General features: G+C 39.5%; 1 protein-coding gene across 2 annotated transcripts in view; it reads left to right on the top strand.

The window, feature by feature from the left end:
• Positions 1-27959, top strand: part of KDM4B (lysine demethylase 4B) — an 81617-nt gene that overhangs the window by 20547 nt on the left and 33111 nt on the right. The window contains exons 5-9 of one of the 2 annotated variants that reach the window (XM_085312621.1): positions 2792-2841; positions 6462-6565; positions 10983-11120; positions 24476-24672; positions 25243-25275. In XM_085312621.1, coding sequence (XP_085168747.1) covers positions 2792-2841; positions 6462-6565; positions 10983-11120; positions 24476-24672; positions 25243-25275 — 522 coding nt within the window. The remainder of the gene's footprint in view (positions 1-2791; positions 2842-6461; positions 6566-10982; positions 11121-24475; positions 24673-25242; positions 25276-27959) is intronic. The other variant, XM_085312623.1, reaches the window with a different exon arrangement.

Consider the following 27959-nt stretch of genomic DNA (forward strand, 5'->3'; position numbering starts at 1 on the left):
TTATTCTACCTTATAATCAATCATTTTGTGTCTGATCACATAGACTAGCTAGCTCAATCCGTGCCATCCTTGCAGGAGCCTTCTGTTTCTCTCGCTGGTCTTAAATAGGATCCCAAGTTCGTTCTTTCTTGCCTGTGTCTATATAAGCCAGTCAGATTTGTGAGTGTATCTTAAAGCAGAATCTGGCTAACTTTTAATGCTCTTCTGGAGTTAATTTTGTGAATTCCCGAGAATGAATCTGTAGAGAGATACAGGCTTTACTTTTTAAAAGATTGGTCCAAACAAAAGTTGACTTTTAAAATAGGAACCAGCTGTTACTCTGCGAGTCTGTTCTGTGGTAGGGTATTTTGACTAGTATATTATTACATATAGTTCTTTCTTATAAGCTGGAAATTCCTCCTGTCTTGCTGGTGCCTATCCAAGCAAGTCCTTTTTCTTTGCCTCTCCACAGAGCATTCTTTAAAACTCAGCTTGACTTCCTGCAGTCTGCAGTTTCAGATAACACAATAACCATGTTCCAATGTATTAAACTTTTAACATCCTCCAGATTCAATTAATCTTATCTTTACAACTCCCAATTACAGGCACTAATTAAGTGAAGGTTGCATTGTAGACTGGGGATATTACATTAATCATCAGCAGCCTTGTAGCCATAAATTAGTTCTTTCCCAGTCCTTCAGCATTTTTCCCAGAAGGAATGGAATGTCTCATTTCCCTGTTTTAAGGGACATTAATCCCACAAAGGAGCTTTGGATCGGGATTAGTTTTATCACATTTATGTAAGTGATGAATGGTCTTTGTAAAATGAAAGCTACTGGCTTTGTCCAAGACAAATGAAATTGAATTTTTTTTGATAATTATGCAATTTAAAGCACTGTCAAACTTTGGTCAGAGAATGTTGGGAGCACATTACKATATTTATTATTTTATAAGATTAGGTGCTACATAGTGTTTTCCTTTAGATTTTTTTTAAGCCATCAGTTTAAATCGGCTTAACATCTAAATCTTGAAGCATCCTATGTATGATTTCTTTCCTTTGTTATCCTTTCTAACCTGCCAGATCACAATAGGTATATTTACTTTGATTTTTTAGACAACAAGAATATGGGAAGTGACTCTTATGTATTTTTCCTTACATTGTAGATAAACTTTTGACTTTTAAATTGAGAAGTTGAGCAAGGGGACTGGCTGAAAGTCCTCTAAAATTGGCTGTATTTTGAGAGATTCTACCATAAGCAGAGCAATACTATTTACCTGTTGTGACTGTCCGGTTGCATGCTACAATATCCTGTTTTCGGCTTGTTATAATGAGAGGTGGTGATTTTTGGCATCTTTATTGAAAATAACAAAGCGTTCTTCGTTACTTATGCTTGTCACAAGTTAAGAATGGTAATAAATGTCACTCTCACAAATGACACTTTGCAATATTTTATGTGATTTTGACCAAAAATGGCATCAGAGCCACATATAATGTAAACAATAATTTTGTAACATTACAAAATTCTACTGATGATATCATGTGTCATCATGTTAAAACAGTTGCCTCATTATATCTTGAACCTGCAAAATCCTGAACACCTCATTTTTACCTTTGTGAATACTGAGCTAGTATAACTCTAGAGCAGTAAGGTGAGTAACAATTTATGAAAAAGAAGCACAGTCATTTGAAACTTTTCTCGTCTCTATTTAAAAAAAAAAGGTCAGACATAGCACCTCTTCTGTAATCATCAGGAGCATTTTTGCCTTTTGTTTGTTTGTTTGTTTCTAGTGTCTTTCTGTTAAAGCATATTCAAGTGTCTAAATTGCTTATAGGAAAACAACATTCATCTTTTATCGCTGACTTTCTGAAGAGAGCTGAATATGTATTCAGCAGTTGTGAGATGTTACATGCACAGAGGAGCACAGCGGAAGGCTTCTGAGTGGTGGCAATGACCAGACTTAATTTTTCTGTAACTTACTGCATCATCAGTTCATGTGACAGAACTGTTTTAGAAACAGAACTCAGTTGCCATTTTCTGATGATCGCGGGAAAACATCTCGATTAGAATCTTGCGTGACTTTAGGCGGTTGATTGTTTTTCCTGAATTACATTCCATACTTTGCACTAGTAAAACAACCTAATAGTTACCTAGTAGCTTAATTCTTTCAGTTTCACATCAGATGATATAATCCACTACTGCTTTGGCTGTTGCGAAGAATATTTACTGGTTTTTTTTGAATAAACCCCAAAAGATCTACGCAGATTTTTCTTTGAAAGAGTTTATCTTCATTCTCTTTAGATATATCAACATACATAACTCCTCCTTCTCATCTTTTCAACTTGTCTAAAATTTCTACGTGTTAATCTTCAGCACAGCCTCATAGTTTCATTTTGCAGATATCTTTTCTGCAGAAAATAARTCTGCTGTTTCCTTTATGGGTTTATTTCTAGGTTTTCCAGTGCGCTGTATCATCACTTTGTCATCTCAGTTCTTCTTCTACTTTGCGAAGTCCTGTGTGAAGTCAGTGATGTTGCTGAAAAAATAATTGCAAGAAAATAACACATATGATGTAAAGAATCAAAGGATTTTGATTAAAATACTGGCTTTCTTCCATATGTTATTTTCATTGTTCATGTATTATAGATAAGTTCTAGGCTTCTAAAATTTTGGTTTGTATTTCCAGCCATTTGTTGCAAGTGTGCTGTTCTGAAAGCTATTACCACACTTGTTCCTACCCTTTTAAAAATGTCTTTCACTGTTTTTAGATTGAAATTTGATTTTATTTTTCTTATGTATGAACTTTTTCCTAGGTATGCCATACCTCCAGAACATGGCAAGAGATTGGAACGACTGGCAAAAGGTAAGCTTAGCTTCCTCCTTTGCTAGTGGTGTTTGGACAAATACATGGGTATGTCCTTAGTGAAACCGGAAGCATTTGAAAGGAGAATCCCACCCTTGATTGTAAATGGACTTGTAAAGAACTGATGTTTAACTGGCTGTTATAATTTACTCTTGCAAGAACTGTGAGATCCGTCTGCATTGGCATAATAGCTTCAGAGTTGGAAACCTTGTCATCGTGTCAGAAGAGCTGTAAACACTTCCTACCAGGGCAGCTGTTTTCTCAAAGCCTCAGTCTGCTGACAGACCAAGGCCCTGTTGAAAATTGATGGAAAAAACTTTAATCTTGAGGCTTTGAGACTAAACTCTTCCATTGTCTAGGAAATTAATTTACTAAGAGAGACATCCTGTTTTTCCAACGTAGTACGTGGTTTGTCACAGTAAGAACTCTGTTGATCCTGTTGTGTGGATTGCAGTTTGTGGGGTCTTTGTGATACCCCCTCCCCACATACACACATACTCTGCTGGGAAAAGATGTTGTAGAGAGTATTCTTGCATCCTGCATTAGAAATGTTACATATGCAGTATTAGTATTGATCACTTTGACACATCTTAACTAGAAAAGTGCTTACAAATTCACTAGCAGAGTATTCAGGGAGAACAGTTAGTGGAGTTCACTTCGATGAGCAACAGTGCATGTTTTCAGTGGCTTTTCTTTTATTCTAGCCTCATTCTCTTTCCTCTTAACAGTATGATAAAGTTCTTTTTAAAATAAGAGAGTTAAAGCAGGGCTAGCTCTAGCTGTTGACAAGCCTCCACCACTCGTCAAGCTGTTTGTAAATTTTTGGCCTTACAGAGTGCCAGCCTCAGCTGCTGAATACCTCGGGTGCATGTTCTTGCCTGGCTCCCTGCCAAGGGCACCCTGTAAGCTGCCACCCAACCTCAGTGAGAGCAGGGAGCACAGAGTTCAGCGCTCCCTCTTTGGCACTTGTGCTGATTTCCAGTTGGTAATGCTGGAAGCTTCAGGGAAGATGATTGACTGCAGAAATACGTATTTTTTTAATTTGTTGATGTTGTGTTAGTTTTTGTTGTTGTTGCTATTTCCATGCACTTGCAAATGTTCTAAGAGCTGCCCAGCTAAAAAAAGCTCCTGCCCCAGAATAATTAACTCAAAATCTACATGTTTCATCTTCAGTGAGGCATACTTCAATGCTCTAAATCTGTTGTTGAAGTTAGTGCAGCAGAAGCAGGTAAGAAAATCTGGAAAACTGTATTCTGGTGCAAAACAAAAATGTTCAGATGCAATTCTTGCAGAAGGTAGACAAATTCATAGTACTAAAATTTCTTGGTGACCGGCTGACATTCYGTTGACTGTTTCATACTTCAGTAAAAAGGGGGAGAGTGTTAAAGGGAGCAATTGGTTGTGCAGAATAAATGTAGAAGAAATGGATAAAAACTTCCTAGGGCATGACAGTGTTGTTTTCCTGGGCACTAAAAGCCATGAACACTAAATACAATAATACTGAAAATTACTGCTTGAAAGTGCTGCATGTACTCCTGCAGGTCAGTACAGCTTAGATGAGCCATTTTTCAGGTTTTATAAAAGTTACCATTTCATCTATTAAAAAGTCTGTAAATTCAAACAATGCACATTATATAAAACCTGGAATATCACACCAGATTCAAAGCAGGGCAATGTTGCATAAATCTCTGTCTGTTCATCACCTATTTCTACTGCTGGTTCAGTTTTGATTCTTATTCATGATTGGCAATGTGGAAACCAGAGCAAATTCACAATGATCTGGTCTTTATTTTGAGCCTTATTTTTCTTTTTGCTCTGTAGCTTATGGAAGTTGGAAGTGGGAGGTGTTTTGAGATGGCAGTGAAGCAGTATCACTACTTAGGCATTCTCCCTATCCTGTGCATCAACGGTCTATACTGTGAAGAAGTTCAGTATGGAGAAATGAGTGTGCAATTAATATGGAAAATGAATAGCTGAGCTGCAAATGGGCTCACTGGGAGAGTTGTGGAGCCCATGGAGAGAGTGTTAATGTGTTGCCATGTTATTGGTGCTAATCACTTAAAATGTGCTTCTTTATTAGTAGCTTTAATGAGAGCCACTTAAACTGTGCATTAAAAAGAGGAACTGCAGAGAGAGACGACAGACTGGGTAGCAGGCAGTCATAATTTTAATTGAAAAGCTTTTAGTAAAAAAGTACAAGAAAACCAGTAATCCAGTAATCCATTGCACTTTTTGATACCCCTTCCATTATGTCCCATCAATTAGTTTTGTTTTCAGAGCTTGGGTTATTTTTTTTCCCAAATGGTGGTGGTTTTTTTAATCCCTGCAACCTGTAATTTGTTGATTGAATCACCTACTTGGAGTGGAATGTGTGGTCTTGAACATAGCGCTGTTATGTTGGTAAGTCTAAGAAGATAAAGGGCAGGAAAACAGATATGACAGATCTCAATACTGTTATTTTAGGGAGAAAAGTAATGAGACAGCTGAACTGATTTAATAGCCAAAAGGCGAAGTCTCTCTATTTCCCCTACTCCTGGCTGTGCATGGGTTTTTCCCTGGGTTTTTGCAACACTGCTGAGCTGAATCAACCTAGTAAATGGTCCAAAAGTTACTAACTTTTTTCGTTAGTTTAGTTTTTGGATGGTTTATCCAGTTAAATTAGCTCAATGAGGAGTTTGAACACTAGAGCAAGTGTAAGGGGAGTTATGGTGGAAGAGTTCTTGCTTGTTTGCAAAGAACAGCTAGACTGACTCTGCTTTATTCCCCACCAGAATTCCTTTGGGGTGTTTGCATAGAAACTAGCATAAAGTGGTCGTTTTTGTTCTGCAGTGTAAAATGTGGAGGAGAAGAACCGAGCATGTTAAAATGTGTCTGGCTGATGTTTTGGGTAGAGAAGTACTAACATCCAATTTTTAGCTCGATTTTAGTATTATTAATTATTATGACTCTTTTTAATGACTCAGTTTGGATCTTGTGGCTGTGTTTGAACTTGCACTTCGTAATGTTAAGAGATGCTGTCTGAGTGGGCTCATACTGTCTGCCAGACTCATGAGTGACTGCTATGGCCAGGGAATGAGTGTTCCTCTTGCTGTACTACAGTGTAACGGAGGTGGATATGTTTTGTTTAATTTGTTTAATTTATTTTAATTTCTTTCTTCAGACTGTACGTAACAGTGTGTGCTTTTTTTCCTTTTCTTTCTTTCTTTCTTTCTTTAGAGTGATAATATAGGGCAGAATGGTTCAGAATCTTATGGGTTGTCTGTCTTTCCCAGGAATAAGAGAATAAGAGAGTGCCAGGTTCTGTTTCTTGCTTTGCCAGGGTTTTACTGAGATTTTGGCAAAGTTACTTATTCCCAGATGCATAAGAAGATTTAGCTGCTAAACCTCAAGTTAAATGGAATTTGTACTTAGGTGCCTCAGTGTGTAAGTTTTTGTCTSGACATTAGTGTAATACCTTAAAGAGAGGTGTCCTAATTACTGATGTCTTCAGTTATATATTTACTGCTTTATTCTGTATGAAGTATTTAGGTAGATTTTCATTTAGTTAGCTTGTCTCTGATTAAATWATAATGGGATATAATATTCGTGTAGTGATGTTCCTCTTTTTAATGTGTCTACAGGATTTTTTCCAGGAAGCTCTCAGGGATGCGATGCTTTCCTCCGTCACAAGATGACCCTTATTTCGCCCTCAATCTTGAAGAAGTACGGCATTCCTTTTGACCGGGTAYGTGCAAAGATGCTTTGGAGACGCTGACAAGTTGTTGAAGTGCACAACACACTGCACCCATCTTAAAGAAACAGCTCAGTGCAAGCAGCTGGGAATTGCCTGATTTCTAAATGCATTATGATGCTGAATGCATCTTATCAGTTTAAACTCAGTAGCTGCCTTTAAATGAGGATTTGTGGTTTGACTAAGCCACTTTTTAAAAAGTACTTTTAAAACAGTTTGCTAGAACTAACTAAAGCCTTGTTAGTTTGCCGGTCAGGAAGTGTCTCCAGTTAGAGAAAGGTGAACTGTAATAGAGATGCCATGACTTACCAGTAGGCAGCATAACTCATTGATGATTCTTGGAATACAGACTTAAGTTTTTGTGCCAGATGCTATATGAACCAGAAGAGAGGGTTAGACGTGCGGATTCTCTGCTGCGTAAGCGTTCTTTCTAGACTGAATTTTGCCGGTAAGGATCCATGAATCCCTTAAGTCCTTTTACTTGAAACGCAGGGTCATATTTATTTGGTATGATTGCTTTAATATGCTTATTCTTAAAAGTTTTCTGTCAAGAAGTAAATCTCCTCAGCCAAACATGCTTACTGAGGATTTAGTATCTGTGCAGAATTGGTCAGACTATTACTGCTACTGTTCGTTACCTGTGCGCAGAGCTCTTGTCCTGCCAGAACGGTTAAGGGCAATGTTTGAAGGTGTGACGCCGCCTGGGCGAGGGGTAAGAAAAGGTGGATTGGGGCTGAAGTAGCAGAGCTCTAACTCCAGGGCAGTGTGCCAAAGAATGCTGGATTCAGACCAATTTGGTCGTTCCCCATCTCTTTTGCACCATCAGCTCTACGCATTACGGCAATCTTTTTCTAAATAAGAACTCTGCTTTTTTTAAAGCATGGTTTTGCTAGAGTTAGTGCACCTGAGACAAAAATCTAGCACCTATTTGATAAGCCTAGTGATTCTTTGAGATGGAAATAAAAGATCTTGGCTCTTTTATAGCATGAAAACCATGAATTCATTCAATTTACTGCTCCAGAGACTGTTTCATTTTTTCTAGTGGAGGGCTGTGATGAATGAAATTTGAAGTGTGATCATCTGGCTTGTCAGATGAGCTTTCTGTCAGTGCAAGGGAGACTTGCATGAAGCAATGTGGTGCTTATGGTTCAACATCAGCAGCTAGACTTGGCCTAGTTTGCACATGATGGTTGATATTAAATTGTTCATAAAGAACAACAAACCGTGTTTCTTGTAAATCTGTCTGTGGAACCTGATTCCCAAGTATGAAAACATGGCTATCTGCTGYGCGTGACTAATAATGAAATACCTTATTGTGGGATTTATTTATAATTTTGGGGTAAGGATATTCACTTTACAAATTTGGGGAGAGTAGACGGGTGGATTAGACTATGATAGTGATAGCTGATACGTAGCCATCCCTCTTGGGAACRACTTTTGGTAGACAGTTAAAATGTTCTCTGTCCCAACCACATTCAGAAAAAGAGTACAGAACCTGTAGCCAGAGTGATCTTCTGAAAATCTGTCTGTACCGTATCCTTATTTAATGACCTGAATGGGACTTAAATGGTAAAGTAAAAAGAGTTTTGCCTCTGCTTCCTTCTGTTTCTGTATCGGTTGAATGCTGTGTCTTGTCACTTCTTGTCGTGTTTTCCCTATGAAGTTGTGCAGCCAGAAGCTATAGGGGGTATAATAATTTCATGAACAGAGCCTAAAAAGTGRTCCCTGCTTATCTAAAGGTGATACTGAAAATACTAGTAAAAAGGAGCCTCTTTGTACATACTAGGCATTCTAAGTGAGGTTTGCTCTGTGATCCTCCAGTGACATGTTCCTCCTGCAGGATGGAGGAGGGTAGGAATTGGGAATTAAGTTCTGGCTCTTCATTCAAGCAGCGTATTTGGGCAGTACTCTTATCTCTCASTTCAGAACGTAAAGGAAACCTTAAAACAGTGTTTGTGCAAGACTCCAAATGTTTGAATTTTGTAGATAGGCGTATCTAGGCAGTGTGATATATTGTTATGTATTTGCTTCTCCATGTATCTGAGGAAAKTCGCATTGACTAGTAATTATATACTAAGTGATTTCTGATCAATAACTAAGCCAGAGTAGCAAAAGGGTTTGTAAAATGGCGGTAGAGGAGGAAAGCTTTTCTTCCAAATTTATCCTAAGTCAGTTTAGTTAGCCTATATAATAATAGAGATAGCACACAAATGGCTTAAATTAGGGTGCTTTTAAATTTGTTGCCTGGTAAAGAGAGTTTTCTGCTTAGCTAGGCTTCCCACTATGAACCCTTTGATTTGTGATATGAGGGTTAGTTGCAGATTCCTGCCTAGTATTTCTTCCATACTAAGTATGCATAGAAACTCTTAAAATAAGGGCTACCTACCCTGAGCTAAGAACTGGATGTTGTCTCAGAATTTTTTTCAAAAACAGAAGACACCAGTGTATGGTTAGAGAAGAATATTATTTTCAAAACCAAACTTCTTTTTTTTTAAAGAAAGGGAGATTATTAGCATCTTAACAAAGAAATGTAACTCCTAATCCTGCCTTTCAGAATGTGTGGGGGGAAATTATGCTTTCTGTGATAGCTGCTTTCCTCTCYATGGCACTCTCTGGAAGGATGTTTTAAATGTAAAAGGGAGGAGACCTCTATAGTCTGAGCAGTCTGTATCTGAATAACTCCTGTCCTGAAATAGGAGCTTTTRAAGGAAGATCACTGTTGTTCAGGGACAGTGAACATGGGTCATTTCCTTTAGAAACAGAGACAGGACCCCTTCATCTATATTCTTGGCAGACTTCGATGAAGTGAATAGGCACACATTTATAAATCTCTGTAATGGTATTTACTTCTGGAAAAAAGAAGGGCAGATCAATACTAGGGCTTTTTAATAATTAAAAATGTGTATTTCTGTAATCTCCTATTGATTTCTCAATTTATTCTGCAAGAGCTTGGAGAAGTCAGTAAATTTAGGGCTTTCTCCATGAGTGGCAGTTTGTGCTGGCTTTCCTTCAATAGTTATTACTTTTCTGCATGGCCTATCCATCATCTTGAGTGCTTTCTAATTTATTGTAGGGATAATGTTGACAGCAGTGACATGGAGGACATACACTGTGGGCTTGAAATGAAGACACCAGGATGTAGATTTCCTGACAGAAACATAATCTTCCCGTCTTCTGAAGTTAGCAATCTCCCTCTCTGCTTTGATTTATGGAAGAGCTGGGTGGGAGAATGTTCCTCGAAGCTGGGCACAGGCCAGGCTTCAGGATTTCTCATCCAGAGATACCGCAAGAGCTTCTTGCTTTATGATACAAGCTTTTATTCTTTCTCCTGCTAATGTTCATAGCACTGGCAAGTTTAGGTGCTGGTCTGGCCTAGTGGGTGAGCTTCTGTTAATTTACCTTTTGTTAGTCGGACCCATTCTTGTGTTAAGACTCTTAAGTTCTTTGAATTCACTGTAGGCTATAACTGGCTCTGCTGTGAGTTACTGCTGATGGGAAATAATCCAAGTGTGGTTGCTTGTCACGTGACTGCTTGTTATAAAAGATCTGTCAGCACTTCTGGGTTAAAAAAGACTGGGAAAGAGGCAAAATTTGACTTCATCCTATCTGTAAAAGGGAGGTGCTATCATGTGCTTTTGTAAGCTGGAGACCTGGAACTGGAAGGATTGCTATAAGAGCACTATGTCACTGCCAGTTATTTTTATGATATATGCTAATACTCTAACAGTTAGATTCCTTTTTTTTCCCCCAACATCATCTCCTCTTCATAAGTTTTAAAAAGAGGCTTTTCTAGAAGAGGCAGGAATTGATTAGCTTGTGATTACAGCTATCTGGAGTTTTTAAACTTCTTAAACCTCCTTATGTGAATAAGGTCCATAGTGCTTATTGCTACTTTAATTCCTCTTAAGTAGACAAACAGTGGGCTGTAAGTTTTAGGTTATCTGATTTACAGGTGAACAAACAGGAATAAGACTTAATATATAAGGACTGGGAAGTACACACAGTGAAAGGTAGAAAGAGAGTGTGTCTTTGGGAGGGAAATCTAATCTAACATGGTGGTGGGAATACACATTTGGATTTACCATTAGCTAAAATAATCATGATCTAAAGATTGCTTGGTCTTTCGGGATGCTACAGCCTGGGACCCTGTTTGTAAATGCAGCCCGTGGGTCGGAGGAGGATTCAGACCTTTTGACTCTGCCATCCTTTGTACTGTCTTTTTTCCATAACAGAATTACTTCAGTATTTCTGCAATTACAAGGAATTGATCTTACTTTAGCTAAGACTTGACAATGTCTTTTCAGTGAATTTTGTTGTTTTTTAGTAGGTCTCTGTTCTCAAACTGCTATGTCAGCTTGTCTGTGGGGTATCTCTTCCTATTATCTTTTCTTTTTTTTCTTTTTTCTTCCAGATCACACAGGAAGCTGGAGAATTTATGATTACATTTCCTTATGGTTACCATGCTGGCTTCAATCACGGCTTCAACTGTGCTGAGTCTACCAACTTTGCCACTTTGCGGTGGATTGACTATGGAAAAATGGCAACCCAAGTAGGTGTTTATTTGGATGAGGAGTTGCTTAAAACCACTAACTGGTTAAATACAAATGTGCAAATGGGAGACTTGCCTTTTAGAACAAAACTGAAAATGCCATTGCTCTGAGAACGTGCTCTCTCGGTGAGTGATGGCAACTGAAGTCATATATTTGAGTTTGTTCTGGAATTAAAAGAGCAGTAAGAAAAGTCTAAAACTTCAGGAGGCCTCAGATCGGTTTTRCATGTCTTAAATTTAAAACCAGTTAAGAGAAGCTGATTCGAAAATTTTTGAAATCGTGTTCGTCTTCTGTGACCTTGTATACCAGATTTATCTGTAGCAAATGGTCATGGTTATACACTCCAGAAAATGAGGTTTATCATGTAAATTCTGACAGACCCTTAACTACAGCAGTGCCAGCAGGCACCAYTCTAATATTAAAAGCAATTTTAGACTCAGCCATGTGTTCACAAACAAGTGACATTTGGGAAGTGCAGTTTTAGATTGAGCCTCCATGCTTACATTGTTAAGCAGCGTAGCGTGAAATTACTGAACAAGCAGCATAGAGAGCTCTGAGCAAATCTGAGGAGAGAAAGCTGAAGTGTGGAAGGAGACGCCCAATTTATTTCCATTGCACTCAGTGACACTTGTCTGTTCACAGATTCCCTTTTAATATTACCTAAACCACGCATTGCRTACATGTTAATTAACCCTTTAAGGCATTAACCTTAGTAGCAGATTGCAGGTGAGGTATGAAGGCAAAAGGTTTGCTTAAATCTCATTTTAGGTTAAACAGGCGCTTAATGACTGTGTACGCACAAGCTGCCTGCACATTTGCAGAAACGGAATTTATGGAAAGAGAAATTCTGGAATATGTGATTTTATTTTTTCTTTTGTTAGCCACCTCAGGTTTACTAAACTTAAAAAATGGCTATATTGATTTCTCTGCTCTCAGGCACAATTAGATTATACTTGCCTATATCAGAACAGTGTTTACTCATGTCATATTTTCATTTATAAAGTTCTTAGAGAGTTCTTGGAAATTCTTGGCTGGATGGCACACTGCAGGTACATGCTGTTATTTCATTGGATCTAATTGCCTTCCCTCAGGTTAGCAATAGGGTTATCTTGTCATACTGATACTCAGGAAATTGGGGACAAGACAAGGTTCAAAATTAGCCAGTTGTGATGTTGTCCTGAACATTATTCTGGGGATTAAATTTGGATTGTGCTCTACCCGAACTTATGAGTACAATGATATATGTCAATGGCAGAGAGTGAGAGAGCGCTCACATAGGAAAGGTAATGGCTTAACTTAGAAAAACCTTAGAAAAAATTGCTATTTGCCTGCTGGATAAATGAAATGTTCTGTTAACCACAATGGAACCTGCCTAGACTGTAAAAATACATTATAACCGAAGTGAAGTTTAACGATCAGCTTCTTAGAAACTGGTTCTGCTATAGTTGTAGGACAAGCATCRGCGTTAGCAGAAAATCAGCGCTTCAGCAATGGCTGCAGAGTTGTGCAAGGAACTAATTGCGGATAAACGTACCTTGCAAACCCATGACAGGGCTGAGCAGATGCTTAAAAATTCAACTGGAAATTGGTTTAGTGAGCACTCAAGTGAATAAACTAGTTCTTCTGCTCAGTTTAAAGCTGTTTAAGAACTCAGTGGAAAGGTTTTGGAGTATCTTTCAGAGCTGCTTAGGAGAGTTGGTATACAGGACCTGGAAGGGTGTGATTTTGTGTATTATGGTAATCTAGGGAATGGTAACAAGTTTCATATCTTTAGATGTGAGTTGTAACTATGTCTGACAAGTAGCCTGTTACCCTGTAAGTGTCCTGACCAAAAGGACTCTTTTAGCTAAGCACAGAGAGAATGCACAGAGAGAATACACAGAGRTGAATTTGTGTCTTCATTGGTGTCAGATGTCTGCTGTATCTGTTTAGCATGTCCCAGGCTCAGGTGGGAAATCTGATAGCTGATGCCTTTTGGTTTATAGGCTACCACAAATGTTCCGCAGAATTCTCTGACTTTTTCGCTTAGGTTTGCCCTGGTCTTGTTTCAGCTTTTTAGTCGTAGCAGGGGCTTGCCTCTTAAGTCTGATTTGCTCATCTTTCTGGTAATTGCTTCTCTAGCCTCAATGCTAAATACTGGTATGTGATGGACAAAATTTGTGTTATCTCTCATGATGTCAGTAAATCCTCAGTTCTGGTTGCTCTCTGTTCTTAGTAAAAGTCAATCTCTCAAGATTGAGAGGAAGGGTATAACATTCTCCTTTTACTTCATGTCTCTAATTATATGGTGGTGTACCACTGGGAAATAGCTATCTTGCCTACAGCTGGAGATTGTGCCCGGAAGTATAAGAATTAACAGCTCTTTAACTGTTATCCCGTTTACTGTCGATGTAAATGCCTCCATCTGTCCTCAAGGAACCTTGTGTTGCAGCTGACTTCTTTCCATCAAGGTGACTTTGAGACCAACCACAGTTTGCCAGTTCTGCTTAATCTATGGGAAAAGCTGTATCTGAATAGCACATCTGGCAGTTACTTGCCTGTGAGTGGGAGTGAGACCTTCAGCTAATCTTACGGCGCCCATAGATGATCCTGTGGTGCTATCACTAGGTCTTTCCAAATACTTGATGGTAATTCATTTCAACACTCCTTGCTATGATGCATAGGAAGATCAAACTCTGGCRGGGAATGCTGTTTTTAAGGTAGTCCTGTCTGACTAATGCATGTGTCAAKCTATTACATTGTGCCAGGTAAAAATAGATTTGGAAGAAATGAGTTGAAGGGTTTTTCTTAGCGTTTGGGGCTGGCACCCTATTTCAAGAGTCAGTCCGTAATCTGAATTTTCTGCATTAGACCTTACCATTACTGATTTAAAGAATTGAGTTGAACAGAGATGGTTTTAATTTCATATGCTGTAGTTAATGTTTACCTGCAAAAGCTGAGCCTAAAAAATAAATATTTTGCTTCTTACTTCCATCGCTGGAGTTCTTCAGGCATTAGTCTTCCATCCTTTTTCATGTTATTTTTCTGTTTTATTGTCAAAGAAGGCCTGATGAATGGAAGACAGGGAATTTTCATTCCCAACTATTAGTTTTTCATTTTGCTTTTCATTTTACAGTTCTTTCCACATTGCTGCTGCTTTGTTTCACTCTGATTTTGAAACTTYTTGGATGCACCCATCAATACACTCCTGGGAGGATCTTGTTTAGTCGAATACATAGCCGATAAAGTCAAGTGTTTTAGTGAAGTGTCCCTACTGAAGTCAAAGTGGCCTATAAGTCTCCTTCTATTCGAAAAGGCATTTTCAGAATGTGTAATTTTGTGAGAACTGTAGGTCTACCTCACAGGTCGGCTTTTCTATTTCTTTTGCAAACTGGACTGGAAATAAGTGGATAGGAGGGGAACAATTTCTTGCACTTTGTATTAATAGCAGGTACTCCTGAGCAATAATATCTGTGTTACTATATTTTCCTACCTTCATTTTATCTCCTGTTTACTTCAGAGATAGTGCTGGAATTATTTATCTCAATATAAAATGGGGTCAGGTTGTCCTGCCTACCCAAAATCTTGCATTTTGTTATGAAATAAGTAGCCTGCATCTCATCCCAGCTGAGACCTCTGCTCCAATGCTGCTCAGTCCCTTTCTGCTGCTTAGTCATTTCTCTGGGGAGGAGGGGAAGGTGATAACTCTTCTGCTTTTCCCCCACCCTGGGTTTTACAGGTATATAAAGGTGTCTTCAAGAAAGGTGCCTTTTAGATGTCAGAGTGTGTCTTTTATATAGCTTATTGCTTCTGAACCCTCTGCTGCCTTTTTTTTCCCCCTACATGTTTTATTGGAATAATGTATCTCAAACTTACATTTTAAGTATTTGTAATTTAAAGGTTGTCTGGCATATAATTTTGCTTGTAAATTTGACGCTGTTTTTTATTCTTCAGATGCTAGTAGGTTTTCTCTTAAAAGGTGCTTATTTTCTGAGAAATAAAGTTCATGACATTTTGGCAGAAACTGTTTGATAGTACTGTAAAATTTTTCTGTCAATAGGGGAAATCAGATTTTTTTTTATTATTATTATTACTCTGTATGTATAGCTGGACTAACTCAGACACCTTTAAAACTTAGGCTACTTAAAAAAAAAGAAATTAAAATAATAATAATAAAAAAAATCTTTGTAGTGTGGAATAGCACTTCCATAGTTTTCTTTCTGTAAGATGGATTCCAGACTCAGCGTTGCAGAGTTGGTACGTGGCGTGCCCCTTCCAGATGTGCTGCCCTTGAAAAAGGGCCACCTGAGCCACTGTCATTTCAAATCCAGGGTGTAATTATGATCCGTTCAGGATCTGATTCACCAAGCAAATAGGCTGTTTCTGTGTCTGGGCAGGCAGGCAGCTGGGGGCAGCAATGTCCTAGCGCTGAGAGCACGGAAATGGTAAGCATCTCTTTTAAAAGACTAGGCTTGTTTATGCTCCTCAGCCTAATTTAGCTTAGTAGGTGTAGAGGTAAGGTATAAACCACACTGCTGCTGACGCTGCTTACTGGTTTGGCCAGCTCAGGGTGACGATCCAGGAGCCTGGGCTGGAGACAGCGAGGCCATCAGGAATGGGAAGCTGCCCCGAACCCACTGAATGCTGCTGTGGCAGGGCTGGCGCAGTCTCCCGCTCGCTCTCTGCCTCGCTAGCGCTGTGATTTATGGTGCTGGGGTGCTTGTGTGCTTTGTGGCCGCAGTAAATAGCGACATGAAGAATGTGCTCCCTGCGGCTTATTCGTTTGTCAGGAGTCCCTGATAAAGTCACCCGCCCCGATCGCTCATGTGTCAGAGCGGAGGCTTGGGGGTTATCTGGCTTTAGTGATGCTAGTATTGCGAGACCATCAAAAATCCCTTTTAGAAGCTGCCTCGGCGTCACGCATCCCTGTGCAGCTAGTGTTGCTCCATCGGGGTTGCTTCCTGGGTGACGCCTGGGGGCTTAGATGTGAAGACGGCGGGGCAGTCTTACATTCCACCTAAAACCGGTAATGCTTTCTGGTTGAAGAATTGCAGAAATTATGATGTTTGAACTCTAAAAGGTAATGTGAAAGTGTAACATTGCTGTGAATTTGCATCAGACTTCGTCAGGTGCCTTTTCTTTTTGATGTCCTCCGCAGAAATTCCTTTGGCGTACTGCAAGGTAGCATTCAGTACCCTTCTGTCTCTTTGCTTTGCCCATTGAGAATGTTTTAAAAATCAAGGCTACTTTTTATTACAGTGCCATTAGAGCATTTTTCCATGTGACAGCCTCTTACAAATTTTTGAAGCTCCATGTTGTTTAATCATCTGTTTTTGCTGGCAGCCGTGCCTCTCGTTTTCTTCCTGCCGTGTTCCCTGGTGACAGTTTCTGGTTCTGTTGCAGAGTTTTCCCTGGGTGGCTCATAGCTGGGCACTTTCTCATCTTAGCCATCAGGATTTGGATCTTGCTTACACTCCATAACTCACCAGAYTCTCAAAACCGCTTTGAAAATATGTGCAGGTGGATATAGATTATRATGGGAAAGAGGTGAAAGCTCTTCATTGGGTGCATACTTTTCAGAGGGGTCTAGACTGTTGTGATACTTYGCTTTTTTGGATTGATATTCAACCTCCTGCCTATTTTTTGTATACATCAACTCTCCTTTCTGAGTTGTAGTGTTTGGAGATGCAATAACTATATTTCAACTTCCTAAACTTCTGAAAAAKGTTAGTAAAGAATACTTGTCATTASCAGAGCATAGAGATCCCCATAGTGTGCTAGAAGCAAATCTTGGGTTGTCGTTTTTGTCAGTGGCACTTCATTTYCTGCAGAGCATAATTATTCATGTTTCTACAAGCTGCCTATAGATTTTTCTGGTTGTACATGGGATACAAGGTGATGAAAATTTTATTATTTCACGTGCTGGTTTACAAGTGTGCAATACATTGCAGCATTAGGCTTCCTTTTTCAAAKAAATGAATAAAAAGCAAATGACCAAACAGGAAAGTGAAAGAATAAYGTTACTCGCTTAGCATGAATTGCCTAGTGTGTCTGTTGCTGCAGAATTCACTAAGCCAGGTATGCTCGGGCTAGCTGCTTGCTCAATGCATGGACACACAGTGTGACCTGCTAAAATGGCATGCTTGCTGTGACAAAAGTGTTCAGTAGTTAGACTTCTTTTGCTGAACTGCAATTCTTATGAAGCAGAGAAATAAACAGTATGAGCTAACCCCYAAATGATGTTCACTGTAGACTTTCAGCAAGTGCACATGGTGTGGTCTTATCCCTTGTACTGTGAGGAGACTATTAAAACAGAGAGGAACTGGTCTTTCGCTGAATCCCTGTTTTGTAGTGCTACTGAGATCATTGAATTTCCTTCTCTGTCTTTTCAGCTTTATATCAGACACAACTCAGGACCCCACTGAGGTGATTCCCCTGTGCTGCTCCCCTCCCCATGGTTGTGTTTGTCTCGCAGGACCAGCGACTGCATATATTTGAGAKAGATTCAGGAGTGGTCAGCAACCTTATAGGTGTAGTCTACAGAATGGTAGAAGAAGAAAGAAAAAGAGGTTTGCAGAAGTTGCAAAATAGCTTTACMAAAAACCCTCAGAAAACAACAACAACCCATAAAGCCTCAATGTAACCCATCGGCAGAAACCTGGTGTGAGTTAGTGTGGGATATTACTGTGTTTGCCTGACGTGAAGCACTTCACATAGCATGTTATACTGCCTATTAAACCAGAATGCTCTATTTCCAATGTTTCAGTGGGGTGTGGTAAATTTGATTCCCCTAGATAAAATCACTTGCCATCTACCCAATATTTATACCCACAAAAATCTGCATGGAACGTCATGGAAGTGAGTTATGGAAGTGAGCAAAGAGAAAGCATGCCCTGCAGCTGAGGGCCAAGGGAGTCCTTGGAAATCGTTGCCTAATTGTTTTGTTTATGAAACTCGGTAGAGGWTTTCCAGTGGGTTTCCTAATGAACTGGTTTGTTGTTGAGACTTACTGCAATGCTTGTAATTACACTAGAAACAGGGGGTCAAGGCTCATCTTCCTTCCCACAAGCTTTCAACTACCAACTGTTAAACAGATAAACTATACATTTTAGGTTTTTCTCCTTCCTTTCAAAGTTTAACTCCTAATTTACTCACAGAATACCTGTGCTTGCCTGCCACTCATCTTTCACTCAGGCACCTACTTGCAATTTATATACCTTTGGCACTCCTGAAAGCTTGGACAGCTGTGAGAGTCTTGCTGTCTAGGGCCTGAATGGARACACAGCTTTGGGCTGAATGGAAGGAAAATGGACTGGAGCCCCGACCAGTTTGTTCTGTCATACTAGGTGAGTAGTAACTAGGTCTAAAGTAACATGTCTGGAACTGGACTCCAAACTGAGTAACTGTTTATTATACTGGGAGGACCTGATGCTTCTCCCAGAAGCCAAAGCTCTGCACCTTGTTGTGGAAACTTGCAGAGAGAAGCTTTGGAGTGTCGTCTGCGTTAGCAGAAATGCAGTTTTCTTACTGCATTTCTTTCCAAGGAACTCCCTTTTAGGCTTTGCTGTTATGAAGAAGTGGATACAAAAGCTTTAAGCAAAGGTTTTGGTCTTGCATTTAATGATGGCRCAGTAGCTGAAAGGCCTTCAACTTGCAGTATATTGTTTTGTTTCATGTTGAAGCTTCCATTAAGGCAAAGTGGGAGGCTAGTTGAATTTGAAACAGGTGTGCATGCAGTGGGTCCTGATTTCATCTAAATGTGAGGGTTTCTTTCCATGAGAACCAGAGGTGCTAATTTAGGTACTTAATTTATGTGACTATTTCTACATAAGGAGAAGGRTTATTTTACATTAACATTCTACATATTATGGAACAGATGGAGTTCAGTTTAGTGTTAATAGCTGGGAAGCGAGGGAAAGAATCCTTACAAAAATGAGGCTGAAGGTTGAGGTTGGCTGCATTTTCCATATATCATTTCATTTTTGTTACTTCAGGGAGACAGTCTTTCTGTTTGACTGTTGTTTTATATAAGCTTATTAGTATTTTGTTTAAAAAACAATCTGGCACACGAGATAATGGCAAGACTTTTGGTAGCCACAAAYTTCTCATTATTAGTCTTTGAGTTATAATTGATGAGACAGGGTTGTTGGCGTGGTCAAATATTTCACCACAGTCTCCAGGTTTGAATAGCAGATAATAAAATGACATGTAGGGAAAGAGTGTTGTTTTAATAAGTATGAAAAGTCTTTCAGTCTGTGCATCACAGTTCGKGCTGGGCAGTTAAATGGCTTCCTGAACTAAATCAATTAGGTCTGCTAGGTTGGGTTAAGGCATAGGGCTCGAGATTAGGATTTGACTTTTTGGTCATATCTTAGATTTCAAGAGTTTGTTTTCTGAATGTTTCAGCAGATTAGTCTGACTTCTGTATCATTTGTAATGGGATAGATAGAGGATGCACTGAGTGGTTTGACTAGCCTTAAAGCTGAGATTCTCCAATTATCTAAAAATGCTCCTTTATGGAATTCTTGTATGTGCTTTGATTGCAAGTTATTTTGCATGTTCTTATTCTGTATGGATGCCTTTGGGTCCTGCAAGAAGGATAGTGAACTCATTGGCTTGTGGAAAGTGAGGAATGGGGCGAGGAGAAGTCTTCCAAAGACAGATGCAAACACCTCTCATCTTGTTGCTGCTTTGGATCTCAAATTCCCTGTAACTGGATTTAAGCAACAAACTCTAAAACTTTTTCTTTCTTTCTTTCTTTTTTTTAATTTCTCTCTTTTTTTTTTCCCTTTTTTTTTATTCCCCTCCATTTTCCTTAGCACTTTCCAGTATAGGTTCTTAGGAATATTCTGCTGTTTGATCTGTCACTCCAAGACAGCCATGCTGTTCCTGAGCGACTCGGTGTGGCAATCTGGCCACCAAATAGGGAAAGAGGGGAAAGATGCAAAAATGCTTGATCCTTAGTATTGTTGTTGTAAATTTTTCAGCTGTCATTTTGACAAGACAGGCATATCTTTCACGTTGCCATTAAGTCATGGTCTGTACTTCTGGTGACTGTGACACTTAAATCTTTCAGGAGGTCTAAAACTGCTATGAATTGAATGGGAAGGAAATCTGCAGTAGGAATTGTATGAATACTTGAATGAGGGTTTTGTGGCTTGGTTTTGGCTCACGTAAAGGAAACAAGGATTCATATCTCTCCTTAGTGCTGCTGTCTAAGTATAGACTTGTTCATTTTATATTGTTGTTTCTGCAAAGCTTAATAATACTGCAGTATGAAGTGTTAGACTTCAGGAGGGGGCAAAAGAATTCTATAATGGAATTTAACCTCAGGTTTCTGTGTATTTTAGTTTTGAATTACAGTCTCTCGTTATGGACTGTTCTTGTGGCTACCTACAGTGAATTTTTGTTCTTATTTTTTTTACCTACTTGTATTTTATAAATTGATCGTACCACAGAGGAGTAGCAAGAGGAATGACCACCCACATCGTATAGAAGTGTTGCATGCATCTAGATTCCTCTGCTGTCCTTGATGGACCGCCTGGCTCCAGCCTTAGAAATCCAGACGAACAGTTAAGGGGTCTTAGCCTGTCTCCCTTCCTTCTGCCAGAAGAAACAGGGGGCCTGGTGGCAGGGAGAGAAGACCAGGCTCGTTGACTTCTGCCCTGGTGCAGTTTGATCTGTGCTTTCTATCATGCTGTGGATAAAGAGAAATCCGTAACAAACATTTGTGGGATCGATTAAGTTGCCAAAAACACTTCTGTGCAGAGGTTTCTTGAAATGTGTAAGGCAGCTCCATATGCAAGGCACAGATGAGCAAGATCACTAGTGTATTTTTTTTTTAAGCAAGAGGGGCCTGCCTTTCTGACCTAATTACAAAACAAATCGTATTCTATACCTCAAAGAAGCGTAATGAGGAACACAGAACAAGGTCAACACTGCAGTAGCACAAGGAGCCTGGTGGGCACCTGGTCTTTTAGCACCTTCATCCTAATGGCTGGAGTGTAATAAGTCCTGCGGTCCTGCTGATACTTGGGATCTTGCACAGTGTCTTTTCTCCTGTTATAGACTCCCGTCTTSTCACCTTTTCTCACTCGTGTCTGAACTCTGTCCCTTTGAGCTACCTTCTGTGGARCTGGGCTAGGGAGATAGCGATGGGGTGTAGGGGATAAGACGTCCTAGGAAATTATTGCTTTTATGGCCCTGATTACATAGTCTGAATATTTGGAAGAAGGACGGCTATGTGTGAATGGAAATGGAGAGAGCACATGGAAGTGAACGTTGTTTACAGGGAAACTGAGGATTGCTGGTTTGGGGCTGTTTTGATGGAATAAAGCAGGTGATGAATCGTAAAGGAACCTTCTAGCCTCCCTGTACCCCCAGACTCCTCCTCTGGTCTCCCCTCATTCTCCTCCCTCCCCTGCACATGRATGCATGCTCCCTTTTGCAGTTGTGCTGGAAGCATCCACTGTATTAAACAGGATCTTGATGCTATGTCTCAGGGAAAGGTATGGAAAAAAYCTTCGGCATCATGGGAGCATGAATATGACACAACGGCAGTATCTGAGGAAATACAACTGTAGGGACCAGAAGAAGCCCCAAAGGAAAAGAGGCTTTGTAAATTATTCACACTTAGTAGTGTGAAAGCAATAAAATTAAATTAAAATAGAAATTAAACATATATCATGTTAGATTTGTCTGCCAAGAAAGGAGCTTGGACACTGCAGGCTTCTGCTGTTGCAGGATGGAGGAGACTGCAGCCCACAGTGTCATTTCTCAGAGCAACGAGCATGAGTAGCTCCCGCACAGCTCAGCGTGTGGATTCTCGGTAGTCCTCATGTACTTAAAATTTTTGTGTGACTCTTCAGCTGATGGTGGGTCTGTGGTGGTGGAGGCTGGGCCTTTAGATGCAGCTGAGTCACTATTTGCTTTGCTTGATTTGAAGAAGTTGACATCTGTATGCTGCAGCGTGTTGGTCCCCAGTTAGGATCAGAAAGTGGAATATTCCTMTTCTAAGCCACTTTTAAAGCTATGTAAAGGCAAAGAAGGTCAATCTCCGTAGCCTGTCAATGGTGTGGGCTRTGAGGTGCTCATCTGTATTTCTGTTTGTAGCAGTGTACAGGTGCTTTTAAAATTTCTTAAGGAAAAGTGATTGCAAATCTGGTCAATACAAATCCCTTAAGCCAATATTGATGGAGGTGTTGGGAGAAGCTTCTGCCTGGCCAGAAATCTGAAACATGGGTACCATCTGTGTTTCTGCCATTCTTCAGCCAAATTACATTTCCAGTCTTTCTTTCCTGCACTATTTTTTATTAAATGAATTGAATTTTCCTGAAAGTGCCTGGCCATAAATACTGCTTCCCCACTCAGCACACTCAGGTTATTATCGCTCTCCAAGTTGTTGCACAGCAGAAGGTAGCCAGCGGTCTCTGCAAAATGAAAAACAGGAGTCGGGAGGGAAGTGGGATAGCTGAGAACTGTACAGAAGGAATCTTTCTTCTCTCTCTTTCGTTTGTTCCTTAACCACAGCCATAAATCTTCTAATAATGGTAGTGAAAAACAGAAGAAGAAAGCGGAGAAGCAAGTTTAATGTCATGCGTTTCTGCTAAGAAAAAGAATAGTTTTGAAAACGTGTGGAGGGGAGGGTGAAACAGCTTTGGAAAAATGGCCCTGGAAAGTGGCTCTAATTACCCCGTCCTCTAACTCAGAATTGAAAAGCAGTTTAGTGCAAGTGCGTGYGAAATGATGCTCTGCACCTTAGAGCAGAGCTAAAAGCGTGTCAGACTTTTCATGGAAAGCAGTGCTTGCAACCCCCTGCCCCGAGACAAGCGGGTGTCAGTGCGCTTGCTSTGTCCTCTTCGGCTCTGTAAATTCTTTTGCATTAGAAGTCTATAAGGATAGATGCTCCGGCAATCTGGTATTCCTGTTCTGGTCCTCGCTCCATTAGGTCTGTGCTTCATCATAGCAAACACGTAGCCAAATAAAAATTCTGGTAGCTAGTCTTTTGTGTAGATGTCTACGATGGTAAGGGTATCRTTCCAGGGGTTAATTTTAATGAACGTATGTTAGTTGAAATTAATGATACGCATTTTCTCTGGCTTAGGGATGTTTGATTTAGATTTTGGAACCTAGCTGCGGTTTTAGCTGTTTATTTGTCTACAYAACCTTCAGTTAGTCTGCTGAAATGCAACAGTAAAAATGATTTATTGGGGCTGAGGCTTCATGTGTTGATCACTAGAGGTATTCTGTGAACAGTGCCAAAATTTTGCGTTGATACTCTTTTGCTGCTTTAACTCTTTTATCAGGCCACTGGGGAGTCAAGTAGTTTTTCTGCTAATTGCTTATATATAAAATGCTTAAGTTTCTCTTCTGAATTTTTCAAAAGTGTGCTCAGGGTACAGATATCTTCTGTTAGTTGCAACGTTATCGATTCAGAAAATTGAGAGCAGTCAGAGTGCGCCTTGCAAGCTGGTTGGCTGTTTGCTTTCCTTGGCATACATCTGTATTTTGTATTCTAGTCCATTTTTACATGGTCTCAGCTTTATGAATAACCTTGTTGCCAAGCAGGACTCATGGCTATTAGCTGCATTCTGAGCCATGTGTGCATTCCTGCTTTTTTTCTGATGATTCCTCCTCTTTCCACTATTCTTCCTTTTTAATGTCTTTTTTTTTTTTTTTTTTTTTTTTTTTTTTTTNTTTAAGTAACCTATTAATATTTGATAGCTGGTCACAGCTGAGCAGCCCTCATTCCTACATGCAGACAATCTCATTTTGCCAGCAGCAAACAGTTCTTAATTTTCAGTGTTGCAGTTTACAGGCTTGTGAAGGATTTATGTGCAACATCTTGATTTATAATTATGAAGTTTATCTGCTGTGGTCATTAGGTTAGGCTTTTGTTCCTTGAAGGCTTTTTCAGTTATGAAGTGGTATTAATAATCTCTTCTCAGCCTGAAAATCTCCAAAAGAGACTAGCTAATAGGGGGAACATAGATTTCAGATCAAATTCAGACCTGATCTGTAGAGACCAAAATTATTACTAACTGTAAAAGTGTAGTAGATGAGTATACAGTGTATCAGTTGCTACTTGGTTGGTAGGCTCAGAAGAAAATTCTTAGGAATAGAGGCTTCAGCTGCCCCCAGAGAGTTGGGGAGCTTTTGCTGTCCCTGGTTTTGCCAAGGGCAGGTAGAGCTGATGCTTTCCATCAAGTTGAAATACCCGTGTATACGTGATCATGCCTCTTGGAGTAACCCACCGCAGGCCTTACAGAAAAAATCTGTAGAGCGTTGATTTRCCTCAGGAGAAAGGACAGCTGACAAGAAGGAAAATAAATTCCCGTGATCTGACATGGTGTTGGTGTCTGGAAATCTCTTGCAGTGTACTTGCCGCAAAGACATGGTGAAGATTTCCATGGACGTCTTTGTGAGGGTTCTGCAACCCGAACGTTACGATTTATGGAAACAAGGGAAAGACATTGCTGTCCTGGACCACATGAAACCAACAGCTCTGACTAGCCCAGAACTGGATGCCTGGAATGAGACGAAGGCTGATTTGAAGGCTAAATTGCTTCGCAGGTAAAAAAAAAAAAAAAATTTTAAATAAGAAAAAAAGTGTGAATACATTTAAAAGGGTAGTAGAGCCACTGCTCTCTAGGCATTGTGTTTAATTTAAATTTCTGAACTTACGAAACTGGTATTAGAAATTTCTGATATTTTTGTTGTTAGCGAAGATTATAAACCCTTTAAATCTCAGTTTGGAACAGTTCAAATACCCCTCCACACACAAAAACACACGCTTCTGTAATTGCAGGAGGACTTGCAGACTYGCTGTTCTTTTTCTTCTAAGTACTATAGAAGCATATGTCCTTTGCAAGTAGGACACTGTGTGCCTCTTGCGTCCTATCTTTTATCCTGKAARAMAWAAAAAAAAAAAAAAAAATCTGTAGTAAACATTTATGGTTTCACTTGCCAGAAAGCAGGAGGAAAGGAATTGCCAATTACAAAAGGRGTTTCTGTGCATGCCTTTTCGTGCTTCCTTTTATCTCTGTATTAATATTCTGCAAGTTCATACATTGTACACGTTAAGTTTGCTTGCACTGAAAGTTTGGCATGCTAACCTTTTACTGTTGGAATCTTGCTTCGTAGGATAGGAGATGAGGAAGAGGACAACAAACACCGGTACGTGACTTCCCTCATCTACTTGAATGACTTTTTTTTTTTTTCTCCTCATGTAAAGTTTCTGACCATATTAACTCTTAAAAGTGTTCTTCTGGAACAAAGAATTGTCTGAACCAGACTTTTAACATCTGCTTCCTTGAAAGGGCAGAGAAAATCTTCGGGCATCCAGGTTTCTCAGATTTCTTTTATCTTGTCTTTGCATAGTTTTCTGAGCTGACCTCTTGTGTCATTAGGGGACCTTAACTATCTCATGCCCATTCTGGTTTTCYATTTGTGAATATGCGGCCAATATACTCAATAAACCTAGGCTAAGGAAGATGCTGCAGTGATGGGATACATGTATAGTGATAAACAGATTATGGCTAAAGGTCACTGGAGCACGTAGCTGATAAAAAGCTGCTGCTATTCTGAAAGGTGAAATTGGACTAGTGTGCTGCAGAAATGAGCTGCCAATGGGAGAGAACTTTCCATCCCTCTCGTGCTTTCTTGAAGAGGAAGACTCACTGTAAAGAGGAAATTGCATTATCATCAGGCTTTAATGTACCCAGAGAGATGCAAAGTGTGTGCTCATCTTTCTGCTCCCCTACCCCTCCTTTCTGCATTATTCTCGTTCCTACTCTGCCTATTATGCAAAAGCTTATTTTTTTCTCTCTCATGTAGTGTTGTTGAATTCCTGATTTGAGTATTGGCGGTCTCTGGAAATTGTCCTACTTCATCTGCACGTAATATTCTGCTTGCAATTTTGTTTCAAATATAACTTCCTTGAAATCTAGGAACACAGTGYGTTAGACTTTAGGTTTCTGGTGCCATGTTTGACAAGGACTTCGAGTGACTGTTTGAAAACTACTGCCCTAATAAGTTGATGATAGAAGATGCATTTAGGCATTATATCAAAGGCAAATGTGGTATATGCTAAGAGGATTTTCTGTCTCTTTCTCTAGAATTGGTCTTTGTCCTTTGGGACTTTCTCATGACCTAGTCTTTTTTATCTTTTTTGCATGAAATGATTTGTCTGTTGCTTTACAAAATGCTGAGATGGGGAGTGGGTATTCTCCACTTAATGCGTGTTACTAACGACATGATAAATGGGGTATTTTGTCAGATAATTGACCTCAGCAGTGTTGCTCCACTCCAAGGATTATTTTCCTAAAATATTTTCTTCCTTCCATAATGAACTTCATGAAAAACAGGGTAGTCTGAGATTCAGAAGCCAGGATTTTATGCTCTTTAGGTTATGATTTTCCAATGGGTCCCTTGATGTCTGTCTTCCACAACTAGAAATTGGAATCTTTTTACTTCCTAGGAGTCTTAAAGATTATTTAGGTATATGTAATGTTTGTACATGTGAGGTACTCTATGACCACAGAGTGTTATTTTCCCTTTTTAAGCCTATTGAAGCCTTTCTGTTTTAATCTGAGCTACTGGAAAAGGCTCGTTTACTTTTTTTTCCTTATCTGTTAATTGTTTCCTAGATTATTTCAGTATTACTCTGAAGCAGGTTTCAGCTGTTGAATATAGATATTTCTTTCTTTGATGGCATCAGTTAGCCATAATCTCTGTCCCATGCTTATGTCTTGGAAAGGCGTAATTTTACTTGAAGACCGATGTGCCTAAGCAGGATGGAGTTTACTGGGGGAATGGGATTCACCTCTGTCCAAACCTCTTCACAGTTGTATCTACTTAAATTAAATCACTTTGTGGTTTGTTCTTCAAAGGGAACAAACACTGCTTCTTGCCAGCTCTCTTGGAAAAAATAGCTTTTAAACTCTGCAGAGAGCTATATTCTTTCTTTTCTAAGGTCATTCGTGCTACTTACCTTGCAAAACTCAACTTTGCTTACTTTATGGCTTCAGCAAGGAACTGTTTTAGTCTAGTCCATAAAAAGTCAGCCCACTTCTGGTATGGGAATTATGTCATATATGTAGCATTTTCTCTTCTGGAAATGTGCATGCTTTGACTCGCAGTTCTGGAAGCATAGTTACTTTGAGTGGATGTGCTCTCTCTTCCTCTGCTCGTTTTTCCACAACTTTAGAGTGAGAAGAGCACTGTAAAAAGATCTTTACCAGCTCTGAATATAAAGCTTTTTTTGTGCCACATTTCTGAACAACAGGAAAAAAATATATATCCTTTACCAAATATAGCTTGTAACACTTGATTCTACTCCAGTGTATTCTTTTTCAATCATGGAAAGTTCTAAACACAAAAGTTTTATAGGTTCATCTTTTTTTTTTCTTCTTCTTCTTTTCTCCTTTTTTTCTCCCTTTAGAGAAGATGGTATGTTTTTAGAATCTCGGTGAAGAGAAAAGTTGATCCTTCTGGGTTCAACTGTGTGTTCCTGCTAATGAATGTCTTGCAGGTGTGAATTTAGCATCTATACTTGGAGGGCTACCATATGGTTAGAGTCTAGCAATTATAAATTACTGTGCATATGGATTAACTTTCTTTTCTGTTAATCATTCATCTCAGGTGGATGTTTTTTTTTCCTCTTCCTTCTTTGTTGGTGACTGATTAAGGGCTCTTAACTTCATTGTACTCCAAATCTAATTAGCAGCTGAGTTTTGGGGCTCTGAGGATGTGAAGCTGAATTTCAGCTCTTGCAGAGTTTTGGGCAGATGAATTGTGCGGTGCGGTGTCATTGCATTTTACAGTTTGTTACATGATGTTAGATGCAAGGCCATGGAACA

This window comes from Rhea americana, unplaced genomic scaffold (genome assembly GCF_003343005.1).
Source record: "Rhea americana isolate MKP2758 unplaced genomic scaffold, rheAme1 scaffold_369, whole genome shotgun sequence".
Classification (NCBI taxonomy): domain Eukaryota; kingdom Metazoa; phylum Chordata; class Aves; order Rheiformes; family Rheidae; genus Rhea; species Rhea americana.